The 17,387-nt window shown below is 42.2% G+C and overlaps 1 protein-coding gene across 3 annotated transcripts in view; it reads right to left on the minus strand.

Annotated features, from left to right (window-relative positions):
- Positions 1-4,935, minus strand: part of CWF19L2 (CWF19 like cell cycle control factor 2) — a 109,323-nt gene extending 104,388 nt beyond the window's left edge. For 2 of the 3 annotated variants that reach the window (XM_053311520.1, XM_053311519.1), the window contains exon 1: positions 4,787-4,935. In XM_053311520.1, the coding sequence (XP_053167495.1) occupies positions 4,787-4,870 (84 nt within the window). In that variant the 5' untranslated portion in view covers positions 4,871-4,935. Of the gene's footprint in view, positions 1-4,770 lie in introns of all 3 variants that reach the window. The other variant, XM_053311521.1, reaches the window with a different exon arrangement.
- Positions 4,936-17,387: the final 12,452 nt, after the last annotated feature.

Here is a 17,387-nt window from a genome sequence, read left to right on the forward strand (position 1 = left end):
CTAACCATTTATCTCACAAGCAAAAGCTGATCCATCCAAGGAAATCCTTCTGCCTACCTTTTACTTACTAATTACAAAACAAACACACTTGGTTTCCCTTCCCAAATCAGATACAGCTCCACTTTGGTAAAGAATATTTATAATCTAGTCAGCAAGTGGAATTACATACAAAACCTGGGCAGATATTAACGTTCACGGTACCAGCTTCTGCTAGTGAGACAAGGCTACTTTACGCCCGACAAATTTCCCACACAGATATCACTTCTGTGCCTTGACAGAGACCCTGTGCACCCCATGCAGACACCATCATATGCAATAAACTCAAGACGAGTTTGTTTTATCACATATTAAAGCTTGAAGAACATGCCAGCTGTCGGGATTTCTCAACATGTGTTCATTTGCATTGCGTACATGCAATTCCCTATGTGAAAATGAAAGCCACCTAGGAAATGTGTTCTGTGTGAAGCAGCCTTAAGAACATCAGCTTTCAACCTCAGGAAGATTTTCTTCTGGCACGGAGAGGGGGACTATCTTGCTTTCCATTTTTTAACTCAAGGGAAAAGGCAGAGAGCTCAAAATTCTGTTTCATCACCAGAAAATGATCCAACACATGACTTTTGTGTACTTGTGCTTGGAGAAAATGTCTTTGAAGCTTTCTTATGTTACCTTAAGGGTGTGGTTGCCATTTTTGCATTACTACATCCCACGCCAACCTTGTATTAGGAAATGGGAAAGTCACATGGGACAAACATATGATGCAGTTACTTCCCCCATACCAATTACTGGCATGAGAACCAACTCGTATCATACACACATCCATATAGTCTCCCCATTACCAAAATGTGGTTGCAGTTTCTGCCCGGCTGCTTCACATCACACCATTAAAGTAACACAACTCTAAGGAACCTGCAGTGTCTGGAGTTCTGGGCTTCTCTGTGCATTTTTATCACTGACTTGTTGCTGGAACTAGTTAGTTATAAGTTTATTCGGTCATTGACCAGCAAAAGCTGGAACTATTACTGGAAGAATCTTACTAGTGTTGCTAAGAGTCAAAGAATGTTAGAATTGGAAGGGACCTTGGAGGTCTTCTAGTCCAACCCCCTGGCTCAGGGCAGGGAACTGCTATAGCTTCCCTGACAGATGCCTGTCCAGCCTCTGTTTGAGCAGAAGAGAGCCTGCCACTGATGAGCCAGACTGTTCCACTGTCCAACATTCTCCCTAACATTTAGCCTAGATCTGCTCCCTTTTAATTTCAACCCATAGGTTTTCATTCTGTCCTCAGGAGCAACAGAAAAAAAGTCCATTCCTTTTTCTGTGACAGCCCTTCAGATATTTGAAGATGGCTATTGTATCTCCCCTTAATCTTCTCTTATCCAGGCTAGATAGACCCATCTGCTTCAACTGTTCCTCACAGGACTTTCCAGGCCTCTCGCCATCTTTGCTGCCCTCTTCTGAACCCATTCCAGTTAGGAATGATGGTTCAACATCATTCTTAAAATGCAGGGCCCAGAATGGGACATAGTATTCCAAGTGAAATCTGACCAAAGAACAACAGAGTGCAATGATTACTTCTCTTGATCTGGATGCTAAACCTTTCTTAATGTAGTCTAAGACTGCATTTGCATATTTTTAGTAGCTGCATCACACAGCTGGAACATGTTCGAGTTGTCATCCATAAAGACACCTAGGTCCCTTTGACATCTATTGGTGTGTAGCCAGCCCCCCCCCCTCCTGTACTTGTGCATTTGATTTTGTCTTACCCAAATGCAGGGCTTTACCTTTGTCTCTGCTGAACTTCATCTTGTTAGTTTTGTTCCAATATTAAAGCCTGTCCAGATCAGATTGATGCTTGATTCTGTCTCCTAAACTATCACACCCCACCCCCTCACTTCAGCTTTGTGTCATCAGCAAATCTGATAAGCTCTTCACCCTCCAAAACCTTTATGAAAAAGTTGAAAAGCACAGCACAGACCCCAATAGTAGTTTGGTATTAAATCCAGCTATCACTATAAGTTGAGCCAACATGAAAAGGCCAGTGTAGGCAACTCTAGTACTGTATTCAGATTACTTACTCTGCTACCTGCTAAAAAAAAAAAAAATAGAAATTGTGAGTAAAGTATCATTTTCAGTCATAAAAACCGTCCATATTTCTTTAGTCACATTTGTTTTCTCAGAAGCAAGTGTATGCTGGAAGGAAAGCAAGGACTGCTCACTGAGCAAAGAGGCACCTTTTAAAAGTGGCGATTCTCTTTATTGAGCAGGAGGAGAGCAACTGGCCTGATCCATCCGCAGCACAGCATCCCTCCAGTGGCTGTTGCTGGTGGATGTCTTATGTTGGTTATATATTTATATATATATGTAAACCACTTTGGGAACTTTTCTTGAAAAGCGGTATATAAATATTTATCCATCTCCAGGTTCTTCAAACAACAGGCAACAGCATCAAGTTTTACTTCAATTAACACTCTACCTAAAATGATTTTAAAGTCTGTCTTTGGTAATAAAATAGTAGTTGCATTCTGCTTTCCAAAAAGAGCAGATCAGAAGCCCAAATATACTTTAGTTTTTACATTTTATATTATAGTTATTATATTATGCAGCCTGAGAAAGTGATTTTTGGAACAGAAATGCTTGCTTCCAACATTTCAAACACTGCACCGCTTTGTGTTCAGAGATCAACATCATACTTGAGAACTGTTGGGAATTCTCTCTGGTAGGAGAAACTCTTTTTCATTATAGCAGAGTGCACAGAGGCACAACACAGCGGAATTTAGTTAGGCATGCGTGTATGCTAAGAGTAAAGTAACTTGCAGCCAGTTCATAGTTTCAAATCAATATAAATGGTATTTATTAAAGAACTCCATTCTAGATAGGAAAGTGAGGAGCTGGGATCTCTAATCAATCTAGCTAGCTGGATGCAGATGGATTCTGCATCTCTGCACACATGGTGCAGGGAGAGGAGCTTGCATGTTGCAAGGTAGAAGGAACAGGAAGAGAAAACGAGAGAGGAAGTGCAAAGCAGGAAGGAAGGAAGTTAGTCCCTAAGAGTAGCAATCTACATTCCAAAGGGATAGTGTCAGAGCAGTAGAGAAGGGATGACCAATGTCTTGGCCCTCTAGCCCTCTGACTCACTAGTCTGTCCTCCACTGTCTTTGAGACAAGAGAGAGCGCAAAGTCTTTCACTTCCAACAAGAACAACAAAAATAGATTAGATTTCTCTTAAAGGTAACATTCTTCAGCCTTGTTTTCATATTAGAATCAAGAGCACAGCAAAACATTTTAAAAGGATGCTTACAAATGAAATTAACAGCACAAAGCCAGGTAAGTTCTTCAAGATTAACTTTTATGTACATTGGTGAGATCTTCTGCCCATGTGGTCAGAATCAGGAGGAACAAGATTCAAACGGTACAAGATCAATTTTATCTTTTTCCATTTGGGAATTATACTGATCTTTCATGTGGTTTGTCACATGTGGGTTTGTCACAGGTGACTAATGCATTCGTGTTTATTTTGCAACACTTATTTATTTATTTATTTAGAGATTTAATCTACTGCCCAATCCACAGACTCAGGATGGTGTGCAGACAAGAACATCATCTGAGATTTAAAGAGAGAAAGAGAGAGTTAAAGGGCAAACACCTAGTGGAAAAGAAACTTCTTCAATAAGATCTTTAAGGCTGAAAGGGAGGAGGCAGACTGAATCTGGGGTGGGGTGGGGAATTCCAAAGTGAAGGGGCAGCAACAAAGAAGCCCTTCCACGGGCCCTAGTACTACGGACCTATCTGAGACTGGGGACTGAAAGAAGGGCAACCTGAAAAGATCTCACAGGATGAGACAGAACAGGCCAGGAGAGGTGGTCCTGAAGATAAGCAGGTGCTAAGCCCTGAAGGGTTTTAAAGATGAGAACCAGCACTCTGAATTGGACCCGGAAGCAAATAGGTAACCAATGCAGTGACCGCAAGAGAGGTATCACACTATCATATCTCCTAGCACCCATAAGCAGGCGGGCCGCTTACATATGCACAACAGCAAGCCATTACTGACAACAACTTACACTGCACATACATACACGTGTGCAAAAAATTACACATGGGAATCAACCAATTTTCTACACAAAGTACTTCTATGTAGGAAAGTGATCACAACAAACTGATGCTCAGGGAATAATTAAATCCCAGCAAGTCGAACTCATCTGCAGCACCATGGAAGTCAAGCTGATGTTGATGGTCAGTGTATAAATAAGAATGTATGGGGCCAAGGACTGAAAAGTGCACACATATTCCCATAAAATTGCTCCGAAAACAGACCTGTCAACTCTACATACCTATAATCCATTTATACCACTTTCAATGCCATAAGGCCAAACTCTGCTCCATTCCTCAAAGAATCCTGGGAACTGTAGTTTGACGAGGGTGCAGGGAACTCTACCAGAGAGTCTGAGCCGTACTCTTAAAAACTACACTTCCCAGAGTTCCCAGGAACAACCCCTGTGGTTTCAGAGGAATCTAGTTGTGCTTTATCATTACAGGCGAGAGCTGTCATTCTGACCCTCCTTCAAAATTATATACACCCCTCCCCTATTTCTGCGACCGTGCTTCATACCAAGCGCTGACAGATAGGGTTGAAAGGGAGCCTTACAGGGTACAGTGGGAAAGGCGAGAAAGCAACACACCCCACCGATTCTTGGGCTTTTTGGAAGGGAGGAAGGAAACAGCAGAGGGATTCCCGAAGGGGGAACAAGGGAGCTAGACTGATAGGGGATAACAAACCAGGTCCCTCCGTCACCTGCTGCAGCAGCGCCTGCCGCTGGTGGCGCTTCTCTTCTTTGCGCGCCGCCAAACTCCGCTCGCTTTCAAATCCGGACGCCATGATTATTAGGGGAAGACGGGCTTCTGCCGTAAAGCAAACGAACTTTACTTTTTCGGGTGCGCATGCGCATGCCGCTCAAAGAGGGGGGAAACCGTCCCGAAAGAGGCGTAAAAGTGAGGCGGAAGCTGCTGACATTGGCGAGCTGCGTTTCCTCGCGTCGCTCAGAAGGTTTGCGGCTGCTGCCCAGCAATCCCGTGCTGGGTTTTTCAATATGTATGTCAGTGATAAGGCTGACTGGAGGGCAAAGCACTGTTCAAAAGATGCTTCCCTGGTCTTTTTACTGAAGGACATTTCCCCTGGGGTGTTTTGGGGAAAGGGAATATTCTTTAGGAAGAGAGAAAGCGCAGGGAGCAAGCCCAGATAGCAGCTGCTGGTGGTAGTAATATATTGCTTTTCAACAAAAGTTCTCAAGGGGAAAGAGATATGTCAGATGATTCTCTGTCCCCCAAAGGGCTCACAATCTTAAACATAAAGAAGATACCAGCAACAGCCCCTGGAAGGATGCTGTGTAGGCTTGCCCAGTCCAGATGGTGGAAAAGGTAGATATCCATCCCCCCAAAAAGTGAAAAAAGAGGATGCTTTTCACACACAAAAAAGTCTCCACTTTGCATAACATGTGTATATGTGTATTGGTAGTATTTATGCATATTTAGATAAAAATTGGACAATCTGAGAATAAATACAGTTCGCCACTGTGAAGGTGATGACCAGGTGGGTATGTCTGCCCACTCTGCTGTCTGGTGCAGAGTCCTCACGGCCCATGCTTCTTAACCATAAATTCATCTCCTGGTTAGGTTTACCACATTTGGAGGCTTCTGTCTTCCTCCCCACCAGTCACCCAGCCTGCTCTCCCCAGCCAGGCCAGCAACTTCACCTCTTGGCTCAAGGTGGGGCAGCCAGCTTCTTTGCATGCTGGCATAGCAGTGCATGCACAGTCTCCCACTCGCTCACTGTTCACTATGACTACAAACATATATAGACTGCTTTTCAACAAAAGGTTTCACAGTGGTTTTCAAAGAAAAATAAATACTAAGAAGATGCTCCCCTTTCCCCAAAGGGCTCACAGCCTGAAAATAAATGCAAGGTAAAACCAGCATCAGCCACTGGAGGAATGCTGTGCTGGGGGTGGATAGGGCCAGTTGCTCTCCCCATGAAAAATAGAAGAGATTCACCACTTTAAAAGGTGCCTCTTTGCTCAGTTAGCTAAGGTAACTAGTTTTGCTACTCAGGCTAGCTGTTCAGTACTTAATTTCCATAGGTAGCTGCCTTATGCCAAGTCAAATTGTTGGTCCATCTAGCTCAGTATTATTTGCATGGACCGGCCACAGCTCTCCAGGGTTTTAGACAGAGGCAACCAATATTTCCTTTTCCCAGGAGAAGCTGGCTGTGTGGAGTACTGATTGGGAGGCCATTGTGACAATAACAAAGGCACCTCCACATCCAAAGTTTTAAGTTTTCAAAAATGTCACAGAATCTGAATTACAACAATTGTTTTCTAAATAAATAGTTATCATTCTTTATGAATTCTACAAAGAAAAAATATGATAGACTTGAAAGGTTGAAAATAATTATTACTTGATGTGTTTTGTGTTGAATTAATACATGTATATCTTAGGTTTAAAGTTATTCTGATTTTAGTATTTAATAATTTTCTTCATTTCAATTATTTGTTTTTCTTTTATGTTGTATGAAGATAATTTGATTCATACGTATGTGGTCCATTTGTTTGTTTTCCTGGCTGTCCATGGTGTCCTCAAAAGTCAAACGCATCAATGCTTTTTCTGTCTTGCTTCTTCGAAGTCCAGGTTTCTCATCCATAGCATGTCATGGGAAAAACCACTGTCTGAATGATTCTAATCTTTGTAGGTACAGACACATCACGGCATCTAAATATCCTTTCTAAGGCCTTCCTTGCAACCCTACCAAGTGCTAGTCTGCAACATATTTCTTGACTGCTGGATCCTTTTCTGTTAATGGTCAATCTTAAAAGGCAGAAGCTATCCACCACATCAGTGTCTTCATTATCAATTCTGAGGCTGGTTGCTGTACCCATTGTAATTAGTTTAGTCTTCCTTACATTTAGTCATAGTCCCATTTTTTCACTGTGCTCCTTCACTTTCATTACTAGAACTTGCAGATCATCTGCATTCTCAGCAATCAGAGTGGTGTCATCAGCGTAGCGCAGGCTATTGATGTTTCTTCCTCCAACTTTAAAATCACACTCATCTTCTTCCAATCCAGCTTCTCTCAGTATATGTTCAGCATATAAGTTGAATAAATAAGGAGAAAGTATACAGCCTTGTCTTACTTACTCCTTGCCGATCTGGAAGCAGTCTATTTCACCATGTTCTGTCTGGACTGTGGCTTCCTTCCCTGTGTATAGGTTTCTCATGAGAACAATGAGATGTTCTTGAACACTCATTTTCCTAAGGATATTCTACAACTTGTCATGTCCAACACAAGGCTTTTCTTTCTTTCTTTTTTCTTTTTTTCAGTCCAGTCAATAAAGCACATAGTTACTTCTTTTTGGTATTCTTTGGCTTTCTCAATTATTCAGCATGCATCAGCAATGAGGTCTCTTGTTCCTTGGCCTTTTTAAAAACCAGCTTGAACATCGGGCATTTCCCTTTCCACATAGGGCTCTAATCTGCATTGGATGATCCTGAGCATTGTTTTGTTAGCATGCGAATTTAATCATATTGTGTGATGGTTTGTACAGTCTGTTAAGTCTCCGTTCTTTGGTATGGGTATGTAGACTGACCTCTTCCAATCTCTTGGCCATTGTGTCATTCTCCACATTTGCTGGCATAGTTTGTTTAGAGCCTTGACTGGTTCGTCTTCTGTTGCCTGCCATATTTCTGTAGCTATTCCATCAGTTCCTGTAGCCTTCCGACTTGGTAATGACCGGAGTGCTGATCTAACTCCATCTTCCCGCATTTGAAGTTCTTGCAAGTAGGGAAAATCTACTAGAGTATCTTGGATGTTGACGTCCCTGCTGTACAGATTTTCAGTATACTCCTTCCATCTCTGTTTGATTTTCTCTGAATCAGTTACTATCTGTCCTTTGGCATCCCTTAACATACCAATTTGAGGTTGGGACCTCCTTCTGAGTTCAGAAATCTTTTGGAAAACTTTCCTTGTTTTTCTGTGTCTGTTTCCATCCTCAAGGTCTTTACAGATGTCATTGTAGTACTGCTCCTTGTCTCTTCTAACAAATTTCTGAAATTCCCTATTAAGTTTGTTCATGAGGTCTTTCTCTTTCTTGTCTTCTTGGCAGTTTCCACCGTCTGTTCTGACAGATGATGATGCATTAGGAAGTGTTACATTAGGAAGTTGAATTAGGAAATTGAAAATATGAGTTTCAAATAAGTTTAGGATGTTGTGGACGGCCACTCATGATGAAGTATTGTTTCCTAATTGTTTGGAAACCAGATGTCAGCACTTTTATAGTGAATACTGGATTCCAAAATACTGAAAATTATAGTATGTTATTGTTTCTTTGTTTATCAGATGTATACACTGCCTGATATAGACATCTCATTACAATATAAAATACATATAGTTGCAATATAAAAATAAAAACAAACAAAACACATTCACAGAATAAAACAATTAAAAACAATTTCACAGAATAAAACAGTTAAACAGGGCGCATTATGCTCATACTTTATTTCTTCCTTGTGCTCATTTGGTTGATGTTTTGTACAAGAACTATTGTTTTGAATTGAACTATTTTAAAGTAAATTTTTCTTGTTTTGAAGTTAAATATTTGCAGCTGCTGTCTGTTTCCCCACCCCATGCTTAGAAGCCTTTCCATCCTATGTAACTTTGAGTAAGACAGAGGTTTGGAAGGCTGTTTTAATAGACACAGACACACATACACACACACACACACACACACACACACACTTGGTGGCAGTGGTGAAGCTTAGGATCACAGAGCTGGTTGAGACCAGGCTGTGACGCATGGTAACAGCATGGTGGGCTCCGTGACAGCATGTCACCAATGCTAATGGAAGTGGCTATTCACTATCATACTAAGAACCCCTTACTCACATAATGAAAAACAGGTATGCCCACTTAATTCCATTAAACATTGAAGGGCATTAATTTTCTCCTGCCCCACTTTAGATTCTTTCGGAGGCCAACAACTCCTCAGAAGTGTCTCTTCCCAACCTCTCATGTAAAGTTCAGGGTAAAAGTTATGATAGCACATAGCAGCAGGCCATCATCTCTGGAGAATGGCTTTTCCCTAATAGATTTTCATTCTGCCCTGTCCATCTGTCATCATAAATACTGTGAGAAGTCTGGGCTCGATTTCCAACTCTGCTACGACCCAAGGGAACATCAGTCTCCTGGAAATTTAAGCAAATATTATTGTGGAAGTTGGATGGTACATGGTAGTGATCACCTTGAAAGCTTTCTCTATGCAAAAATATATTAACATTGATGTATTCAGCAATATTTTTTCCTGCTACACTGTAATCCATCTTTTTAAAATTGCCCGTGCAAAAACAAATTCATTTTCGCTCCTCCAAAATGTGCACATATAAAATATATCTTCCTTGGCATCTCGGTTTACTCAGCTGTGAGATAAGAGTCAGGAAATTTGCATTCCTTTATTTAGTGCATCTTATTTGTTCATGAAAGGGCAGCAATGTATATAATGTTTCTCTTTAAAGGCTAGATACTAGTTTAAGCTCGATTCTCCCTCGACATTTCCCGATGGCTCTTGTCTTTCTTCAAACACCATGGCACAAAAGTTATATTCACACAATGATAAATTCACCATGCTGCTTTAACTGAGTATTTTAAAAGATGGATTTTTTCATAGCCACACAAGCACACCATGGAAATGGAGCTATGCTGCAGTGTTCCAGAGAGATGAAAACCCTTTTATATTGTTTTTCCAAACACACACACACAAAACAGTGTGCAATGGGGATTCGGAAGTCCTGTCCCCAGCAAATCTCTAACGGGTTAAATTACCCACCCTCATTCATCATGCTTGAGTATGAACAGTGAGGATGGGAGGGTGACTGATGTGCCGGAGATGTGTCGGGGCAGGACTTCTGAACCACCATTTACTCTTTAAGCATGTACGGGCCGGTTGGAAGACTGCTGGGCCCCGTTGGGATGATCTATTTTCTTATTTCTTTTCTGTGCTCATCTTTGATCGTAATAAACTGAATTGAATTATTTCTTTTGCTGTATGAGAATTTTTTGTTGAAAAGTATTATATATTCTTAATAAATAATTTTTAAAAATCATAATGTGACATAATGTGATTTATAGGCCCACCCTATACATGCATACAGTAATACAAATGAGCTGCAAAATGGAAGTTTTCAGCTGCAGGATCACTCTGGTGTGTTAAATGTGACAACTGCATCCCATGCTTCCTTCCTTCCCTCAGAGCTTAAGGCAGCATATACAGAAGCTGTCCTCATAGAAACATAGGAAGCTGCCACATACTGAGTCAGACCCTCGGTCCATCTAGCTGAGTATTGTCTACACAGACTGGCAGCAGCTTCTCCAAGGTTACAGGCAGGGGAGTCTCCCATTTTATTTATATCTGTGTAAACCACTTTGGGAAGTTTTGTTGAAAAGTGGTATACAAGAGAGCCTTGTTATTCGCAATTCCGCATATCTGCGGGGTGTCTCACTGACACCCTTTTTCAGTATCTGTGGATACGAAGGGGTTAAAACCCACACATCTAGAGGGCAGGAAATGACTGCGGAGGTCACTTCTGGCCAACGTTTTCTTTCACAGGGCCCAGGAGGATCCATTTTGTGGCTTTAAAAAAAAAAAAGACTTTTCCCAGTGGTTTTGGGGAACATTTCACTCTTTGAAGGACATTCCTTGTCATATTGGGGACCCACAGAGCACACCACAGTGGGATTTGGGTCACTTTGGGGCCGTTTTGGGTTGTTTTGCCACTTTTAAAAAAATTCCTTCCATCCTAGAACCTACACCCCCCCCCCTTTAACCATAGCCCTAATCCCCCGTTACTCATGGCAATAGGCGAGGAACATAACCCCTGCAAGTAACAAGGTTCTCTTGTGTAAATATTTGTCACATTCATATTCATACTCTGACTTTCAGTGCCTCTCCAAAGGTTTAGACAGGAGTCCCTGCCAACCCTACCTGGAGATGCCAGGGGTTGAACCGGGTACCTTCTGCATGCCAAGCAGATGCTCTGCCACTGAGCTGCAGCCCTATCTCTTCTATGGCCCTCATAACAGCTCTCTGAGGCAGGATAGGCTGAAAGATCATGACTGACCCACAGTTACTCAGTAAGCTTCGTGAGTGAACAAAGATCTGGTCCCAGATCTCCCTGGTCCAGATCTGATCTTCAATCCACTACATCACACTGTTCTCCATCCAGATTAGTTGATGTGGTTTCAGTGGATTGGTGCAGAGTTATGATGGACCATGTCCTTTTTCTGCTCATATTGCAGCAAGAAAATATATAGCTCTCTCTATCTAGATCCTTGCAACATCTACTTACTGATGAGGAACAAGAAATGTTCCTAACCACTAGCAACCCATGGGATTCGTCTCCATCCAAAAAGCTATTGTGGAAAAGTACCCGAAAATATATCTACCTGCAGAGCGCAGTCTTACAAGAACCGTTTTGTGCAGTTTAGAAGCTCTGAGATTTTGGAACTGGTAGCCAAGAAGTAGCTTTGGCAGGCAGTGCGATTGTTATTACTTTTGCAGGACTGGTGTTAAACAATGCCGGCCTGTGTTTTCCATTTGCATTATCTGTATATCTGTAATTCAACACCTATTGTCTTGGCCACTGTTATCCAGGCTCCAGGCTGTAAAGAAACTTCAGTTAATTCAAAATGCATCCCCTAAGTGTGACTGGGCTTTAATGACTGCAGGGGCTCCTGGTCCATTTCCAGGTGCCATTCAAAGCACTAGGATTTGCACCTTTATACTCTGGGGGCTGGGTATCCAAGAATCGCTTTCTCTATCATGACCCTGATACCTGAGGGAATGTGGGTGGTGATCGAGGCAAAAACATTCTCTGTTTGTACAATTCTCCCCAACCCCCAGAGGCGGCTTACCTAGTGCCTGCCTTGAAGACTTTTTCGCACCACATGAAGACATTTTTCATTTTCTCTCACTTTTCTATTTAATAATGTTGTTGTTGTTGTTGGCTTTATGCTGCTTTATCTGCTTTTGTTATGTGTGCCTTTTATGTTTTTAATGTATAAACCACTCTGGCAGCATTGTTGTTGAAAAATGGTATATACAGTTTCTAACAAACAAATATTTTCAAGTCCTTCAGACCAATTATTCTTCCTCTACCCTAATCCTACTGATGTGTTTTAGTAAACCAAAGCTACTCCATTTTGTTAGTAAACCAAAGAAACTCCCATTCAAAAGGGAGTTAAACATCTCCCCTCAAAAGGAAATGTATCACTTTCCATTTCTTCTTACTTTTCTTGCTCCCTGAGACCGGCTGCTTTTCTCTCTTTTTTTGGGCAGTATTTGCTATGTTTCCTCAAGAAAAATGCAGAAGTGGCCAGGCCTAACATTTATCAACAGTTAGCTTGGAGATACTACTGCAGCAGATATCCACCCTGGATAGGGTTGCCAATGCTCCAGGGCATTGTTGAGGGCATACAGGACATTGAGAAGGGCTTAGAATACTAACCCTGCTTATTTCATATTGGATGAAACATGTTCTACAAACCCTCTAGAAAATTCTCTAATAACCGCAGAGAAGGCAAAAAAGGAAAGGAGAGAGGGAAAGGGCACTATTCTAATTGCCTGTTGTGAAAGTCTCGCATAAGTTTAGTTTCATGTTTAGAAGATGGTCATGCTTTGCTCCTTAATTCTCCCTCCTGGGGAAAACAACCCTGTTAATAATAAAAGACAATGCTCTCCGATGATTTCGCTCCCCCTAACTGAACTCCAACAGGGAGGCATTAACCTTTGCAGAATGAGTCACTGTTTCCCATTTAGCAGAGAGTTTTACGTGCTCTCCAATAGCAACTGCAGGAACCACTGGCGATTTCCACAATGAGCGATTGCACATGCCTCCCATGCGGTCTCCCTCAGTGCTGCTGTGCATGAAATTTTTCACAGAAGACGACAATCATCAAAAAAAGGCTGGGAGCGGCGAGGGGAATATTATTACAAAACTCCAGCAGAAAGTAAGACTTCACCAAGAGGGAAATGCTGCTTTTGTGCTTTGAAAGCGCAAGATTTGTTCAAGACAATGTCAGGAAGGCTGAAATGTAACAGGTTCATCCTGCATATCATGGCAGTATGAGCTCTCAATCTGAATCTTAACACGGCAGTCCAGAGGGCATTCAGAGAGAACAAGTGTCACAGCCCACAAGGTGAGGCAGGGAACATTATGGGAAATGGCAATCCCAATGGGCAAAATGTGCTCAATTACTATTTATTTCTGTTTGTTTTGGTATATGAAGAATCCATTTGTCAGTTCCTGAGACCTTTGTTCCTGAGATGATTGCTGAGAATGCGCAGGGAATATTTCACAAAACAAAAGACACAAAGTCAGGCCCAACAGAAATCAAAGGAACAAAAGACAGAACAGGGAGTTTTGTTTCTATCGTTCGTAAACGATAGAAACAAAAGTTTTGTTTCTATCGTTCGTAAACGATCCGTGTATTGGCTTCTGTGAAAGGAGGTTTTGGAATTATTTTCTTCCTCAATTTTTCAGGAAGTATTTTTCCCCCCCAGTCTGGGTAGCTGGAAGAGGACCAGTGTTCCTCAGGTTTACACACTCTGAGATGGCATATGTGGTATGTTTGGTTAATCCATTCCTTGATCCAGGCCAGTTTTTGAATGGGGCTTTAGTTACTTGTATTCCAGTCCTGGAGTAGAGGCGAGGCTAACAAACAGTCAGCTGCAAGAGCACAGACCAGGAGTCTGCATTTGCCTCTCTGTACATAATATCTATTTCGTTAAACTATTAATATACCTGATTCCATTCCACTGTCTGGTCCTTGCATAACACAACTCTTCCCCTTGGATTCTACAGCGCATACACACACACACACACACACACACCTCTGGGAAAGGAGAGGCCTTAGTCCCCTGCAGAGGCCCATGAACTTTGAAGCCCCTAAAGCAATTACTGCTGGAAAACAAGCAGGGGCTGGGAATTTTATTGGTTTTAATTTAGAAAATCTATACCCCACCTTGTTTTCGTTATAACGAAACAAACACCCTAGGTGGCTAGAGTGTAAAAAACATAATAAAAACCATGGCATTTTTTTTTAATCCCAACAATTCAAAAAGGTTTATTATAGCAATAATAATAATAATAATTTAAATACCCTACTAGGGCGATTAAAAGCCTATCGAAAGAGTCATGTGAAAAGGGAAGGGTCAAAATGATACTCTCTAGAGAGGTAATTTAAAAGTCTGGGTACAATCACAGAAAAGAAAGAAGGATTGCTTGTCCTCAGAGTTGTTCTCCTCTCGCTTCCAAATGAATTTCCCCAAGATAGTGCTGTTGTTGTGGGGAACATGACCGTAGGGTCCATTATACAAGGGGGGACAGTTGCACCTGGGCCCACAGGGTCAGAGGGGCCCCCAAGGCCAGCTCCCCTTGCCCATGAGTTGCCCTGCAAACTTAGCCTTAGCTAGCTGGGAGCTTGGATTCAGCGGCAGTGGTGGCAGCAGCGGCGAAATCGCAAAGGGTTAACACTGGGAGTCCCTCCCCTCTCCTCAGCAGCCTCAGCTACATGCTTCAGCTTCTTCCTGGTCACTGTCTCCAGAGTCGGAGCCACCATTGGGTAAACAGGTTCAAAGAACCCAGGCTGCCACCAATCAGGGGCCACAGGGGCGGCCCCAGACATGCCCCCCATGTCTGATGTCAGATGCAAGGGGCATTATTTCAGTCCCAAATGGGGCCGTGCAGCCCCGTTTAGAGTCGAAATCGGCCTGCACTGCATTGGCAGCGCAGCCAGAGTGACTCTCCCTGCCTTAAAGGCAGGGAGAGCCACTCCTGGTCTCGCTGCCAATGCAGTGGGGCCGATCGATCTCTCCCGCGTGGCCCCATTTAGGCAAGAGATTGGCCCGCGCTGCGGCTCTCCTTGCCTTTTAGGCAGGGAGAGTCGCTCCAGCTCACGCTGCCCAACGCAGCGCAGGCCGATCTCCCTTCCAAACGGGGCCACGCGGTCCCTTTTGGGAGGGAGACCTCGTCCCCCACATCTGATGTCAGACTCGGGGGCGTGGCTAGCCGGGCCGCTGTGTCTGACATCAGACGTGGGGGCGGGGCCAGGGGGCTGCACTGCAGCCGCCCACAGGCCACCGCCAGCCTCCCTACATATTCTGGCTTATCACATATTCCACATATCACAGGAGTCAAGGAGGGAGCCTCAGCCCAGCCAGCTGGGAAGTGGAAGGACTGTGAACTTTGTCTCTCAAGCACAGTAAAACAAAAACAAAAACCCCATTCCCCATCCCATATCTGTTTGTTTTATTGTTCCCTTTGATTAAGCCACTTGTGTGTGCCTGCATTTGAAAAGCCAGTCTGCTTGTGTTTGTTCTCCCACACTTCCTTCCCACTTTTGAAACTCTCTCTGTCTCTCTCTGCATTACAAACTTGTAATAAAAATCCTCCCCACAGCCCAACAATATACCCTCTTGTGAGGAAATTAGTCAGTAAAGGTTTTCAACGTTTAAAAGAATAATTAATGGTTGAAGGGATGATCTAACAATATAGATCCATGTGTTGTTGGTTCTGCCTTGTGGTTTAGCATGTGCTGTTGGGTTTTATATTAAGAATATTTATATTGTGTGCCGCTTTTTTAGCATCAAAGTTCCCATAATGGCTTAAATAGCAACATATATGAGAAAATGGTTATTTCACAATATGTTTCTCCTTATAATAAATATTTTATTTAGCTTTGTGTAACAGTAGTTCATATATTGTCTTTTTAATAAGCGTGTAATGGACTAAAATACCCCAACCTATTGAAAGCATCTTCACAAATTGCTAATACGAGCATTAAGCATTTCCCCATCAAAAGTCTTATTTATATACACTTGCTCCATCACAGAAAACTCAGTTTTAAAAGCCCTTTAAATGCTGATTTGTTTTTAAATGCTAAAAAATGGGGGTAGCTCCATATATTAAATTCTGCTGCCCTGTTTGAAATAAAATTGGTGGCTTTTCCTTCTGTAGTGGATATACATACACTAAATGTAGTTCATAGAAGAGATCTAGAAAAATAAGAGGAAAGAAAGAAAAAGAAAGGAAGGAAGATCCCTGCCCTTTGGGGACAAGGATCCATCTTTCTTTCTTTCTTTCTTTCTTTCTTTCTTTCTTTCTTTCTTTCTTTCTTTCTTTCTTTCTACACGCTTAGGACATAGGGCCAGGAGAAGGAGAGGAAGGCAGTGAGGGGCTCATTTTGAAATCTCGTCCCTGGGCCCACTCCAACCTTGCTACGCCCCTGGTGGGGAAATTGCATGTTTCCTGCAATAAATTACAATATTACAGCCCAGGGCCTGAGCTCCACACCAAGCCTGCTGTAATTCAGCTGGCCGCCTTGTGGGGCACCATCATGAAGGTTCTCAGATTCCTAATCAGGCAGTTCTTGATAATTGGAAAGGCAGGACATGATTTATTTATTTTTAATCAGTCATTCAATCAACAGACAGATCAGCAGGCTCAGGCAACATGGTTTTTTTTCTTCACCTAGCAACAGGCACAGGTTTATAAATAACTAAAATATTGAATTTTTATTTCTGATAGTTATTTTAGGCTATTGTAGTAAAAACAATAAGGAAAACTGTAGCACTCTGTATACTGTCAAGATATCTGCTAACTTGGCAAAGAGGCACCTTTTAACATGGTGATTCTCTTTATTTAGTAGGGGGAGGGTAACTGGCCCTATCCAACCCCAGCACAGTACCTCCAGACTATTGCTGGTGTCTATCTTACGTTTCTTTTTAGATTGTGAGCCCTTTGGGGACAGCGATCCATCTTATTTATTTATTATTTCTCTGTGTAAACCGCCCTGAGCCAATTTTAGAAGGGTGATATAAAAATCGAATGTATGAATGAATGAATGAATATCTTAACAATATATTGGTGCATGAGCTTTTGTAGGCACAGCCCACTTTATCAAATGCAAAGCAGGATCTGGTTGAAGCAAGGCAGAATGCTTGGTTAGAGGCATTCTAAAGTTCTTAAAGAGCAGCAATAATATACGTTAAGTAGAATCTTTACAGTGTTATAGGAAAGTGTAATCCCTGTTAAATCCTTGGTTTAGTGTCAAATATTTTTATGAATTCCTGCTCGGCTATTGCCCATTCCACACATCTACCAGGACAGACGTTTTTAAGAACAGTTACTGTCCTGTGTTGTATCTCTGTAGACTGAAATTATCACTGACCAGCTTCTTCGTATTACTGCTCCTGCGATCAGATCTGTGACAATTTAGTCAACGTGTTTAGGACAGTCCTGCTTCTCCCATGCAAATGGCCAAGGGACATTTGATGTATGGTGGGCCTAAGTCC

This window comes from Hemicordylus capensis, chromosome 3 (genome assembly GCF_027244095.1).
Source record: "Hemicordylus capensis ecotype Gifberg chromosome 3, rHemCap1.1.pri, whole genome shotgun sequence".
NCBI lineage: Eukaryota > Metazoa > Chordata > Lepidosauria > Squamata > Cordylidae > Hemicordylus > Hemicordylus capensis.